The following is a 3,240-nucleotide window of genomic DNA, read 5'->3' as shown; positions in this document are numbered from 1 at the left end:
ACAACTCTTTGTTAAAAATAACTTTAATCAGCTCTGGTTAGATCTCACTCCCCTGAGCCTCGAACTCGTCCCTTCACAGATCTAATTTCCTGTCCAGAAATGGTCCTCATTCACAGCTCGGCTGCTGTTGCTTCCTGCAGGATAACCGTCTTCTTTCCCCACATATCGACTTTTCCAGGTGCAAATTCTTGAAAAGAAGTTGGACTTAAGCAATGTGCAGTCCCGCTGTGGCTCCAAAGATAATATAAAACATGTACCCGGTGGTGGCAATGTGAGTAGATATGGGATATCGGGCCCGTGGCACGCTGCAGGTTGCCAAAAAAACACCTTCTAGTTGCTTCTGCTGAATGCATCTTCACCAAGGAGCAGGATGCACGAAAACCTCCCGTCTGTGTGAAACCTCGATCCTCCCAAACACTCTGTTAACACCTCCTATTAACAGTTTTATTAACTTACACACAGACATGAGCATTTCATTCTGACTGTAAGCTATTACTTTACTACCAGTACTCTTCCTTATGAATGTGGGTCAATGTTTGTGTCCGAGTGTATTATTAAATAACATAATACATCCTCGACACATATTTTATTATATAAAATGTTGTGATTTACGTACATTAGAATAATAAATATTATTCATGTTTTGGAACAGGATATTGCCTCAACCAGAGGACTTTTATTTTGAAGTGAACAGGTTATAACAGGTAACAGGATATTGCGTCAACCATAGGGCTTTTATTTTGAAGTGAACAGGTTATAACAGGTAACAGGATATTGCTTTTAACCACGTGAACAGCTGTCACAGCTGACAGTGATGTAATGCTCATGGTCTGATGTAAGCTGGATAACTCTGTTGGATCTGTACTCGTGATCAATGTTCAGAGACTTTTAAACATGGTGCATGAATCCTGGTGTGTGTTTGTACTCGAACTGATCCCTAACCTCCAGTTGAAACATCGGTAACGCTCATTAAGGCACACACATACTCACCATTAACTAGCAGCTAATTAACGGTGAGTATGTGAAGCGTTCATAGAAAATAAAACCGCCGGTCTCCCGCGAGGTGAAGTGAACTAATTGTGTCATAAAACTAACGAGCAGGCGTCTCAGCTGCGTCACAGAGCGCCTCTGTCCTCCGCTCAGTGCCTGTTGTGGCGAGCGCCGATGACCTCAGCGGAGACACTGAGCACTTTGTGTCCGGAGACAAAGACCCGAGAGCCTGACGTGAGGTCATTGAGACGATAAATATCGCTCTTCTAATCAATCAACATGAGCGGTTTGTGTTAAAGAACGAAGAAGATGATCCTTTAAACTTTATACTAACATGAAACGGATCATTTTCCTTCAAAGTAAAGGTTAAAGCACAAGACGTTAATATCTACCCCAGTTTGTTTGTTTGTTTGTTTTTATTGATCTGCTAACAGCTGTAGCAGACTAACAGTTTGTAGGATCAGTTCCTCTCGTAGCCGCATGCAGAACCCAAGTCTGTGACAGTCCCAGCCTGTGCTTTTACTCTGAAATGAAAACTGAGTTCTTATGCTTTTGTCGCCTTTCGCAGGTTCAAATCCTGCACAAAAAGATCGATCTGAGCAACGTGACATCTAAATGTGGATCGAAAGACAACATCCGGCATAAACCAGGTGAGTGTGTGATCGTAATAATGTATAATAATTATAATTAATAATGTCAGATATAATCATATTCGTCCACTTTTACTTAATATAGTTTTTTTCCACAAAATAAAGGTATAATTTCCACATTTAAATCCTTAAATAAAGGCACTTACTCCTTTTTCCTCGTTAAAAACGAAAATAAAACTTCCTTAATAAACAAGACAATGAACCCAAATAGGGGAAATTTGTGTTAAAAAAAGCTGCAAATATGTTTGTTTTCCTGATATTTTAGTAACTTTTTCTACAATTCTTCATCTGTATTATATATTTTCTTTATTTTTAACAACCACACACTTTTTCTAACGCAGGACGAGGTTATTAAAGCAGAAACTGGCTCAGTGATTACAGCTCAGTGTTCGGGGGGTTGAATAATAATCAATAACGACACTGTTCATGTTTCAGGCGGCGGAAACATCGAGATCAAAAATGAGAAGGTGGAGTTTAAAGTCCAGTCCAAGATCGGCTCTCTGGACAACATCGGCCACGTTCCCGGAGGTGGACAGAGGAAGGTAAAAGCAGCAAACACACTCAGTTATTAGTATTATGAATATTAATATTAGAGTAATGTTGTTGCTGTTTGCAGGGTCAGAGCTTTTTAACGGTCTCAGTCTCTCAGTGGGTGAAACAACAGTCAGCAACAGTTTTAACACCTCAAACAGAAACACCCAGAAACCACAGTTATATCTTTAAACACGTTATTTTTGTTGTTTTTAGAGGAAATTCTTTGTAGTTCTTTCTTCTTCTTTTTTTGCCCTGGGTGTCGCCTCTCATGCTGCCCTGTCCTGGAGGTAGTTGGGGCCGTCTGCAGCCGGTGAGAGGGACTGCAGGAACAGACTCAGAGTTTAAATAAATACTTTAACCTCCTCTCAGTGTTTTAACAACAGACTCAGATTGTTATTCTCAGTGTCTGACAGCATTATGGAAAAGATAGACCTTTAGTTTAACCACAAACAGCCAGAATCACTCTCCACCAGACTCCAGAGAAAAAAACTGTAATTTTACCTCACATACCATCGTAACCTCTGAACTTCATCCAAGGGGGCAAAAACAAAATAAACTCACCAAAACCATCTTTGTTAGTCTTTCCAACTATCACCAACTCTGGTTTGGTGGAAATAAACCTTTAATTTACTGAGTTAGATGAGAAAATAGCCCGCCAAGGCTGCCTTCTACCGTTAGCTAGCGGTTAGCTAATCCTTGAGGACAAATGCAAATCTGTCCACTAACAGTAGTTTCTGCCACTGACAGACTCAGGTTAGCTCCCAAGAGTAGTGTTTTCTTTGTCGTGTGTTCATAGTACAGACAGTTTTATTCGAAGAACAGATGGGATCTCGATGACAAGACACTTTTAGGAACTTTATGTGGTCATTAACACAACAAACGTGATGTGTTTTATGTACATGATTCACTTTATCCGCTATCTTCTACTTTCTCAACATGTAAGACTCCATTGTAACGGGTAAACATTGACAAATACCAGGTTGCAGATTACTATTTTACATCACTCTATCACTCTAAAACGGTTCGATGTGAATGATCGTTTTCAGTTTCCATAAAGTGGGACACG

General features: G+C 40.1%; 1 protein-coding gene across 23 annotated transcripts in view; it reads left to right on the top strand.

The window, feature by feature from the left end:
* Window positions 1-2,182, top strand: part of mapta (microtubule-associated protein tau a) — a gene marked incomplete at its 3' end in the record, with an annotated part of 31,368 nt that extends 29,186 nt beyond the window's left edge. For 21 of the 23 annotated variants that reach the window (XM_035663368.1, XM_035663376.1, XM_035663453.1 and 18 more), the window contains 3 exon segments: window positions 179-271; window positions 1,559-1,640; window positions 2,076-2,182. In XM_035663368.1, the coding sequence (XP_035519261.1) occupies window positions 179-271; window positions 1,559-1,640; window positions 2,076-2,182 (282 nt within the window). 23 annotated transcript variants of the gene reach the window in all.
* Between the last annotated feature and the right edge of the window lie 1,058 nt (window positions 2,183-3,240).

This window comes from Morone saxatilis, unplaced genomic scaffold, assembly GCF_004916995.1.
Source record: "Morone saxatilis isolate NCDOM2014 unplaced genomic scaffold, NCSU_SB_2.0 Contig1, whole genome shotgun sequence".
NCBI lineage: Eukaryota > Metazoa > Chordata > Actinopteri > Moronidae > Morone > Morone saxatilis.
This window is presented reverse-complemented; position numbering and strand designations above follow the sequence as displayed.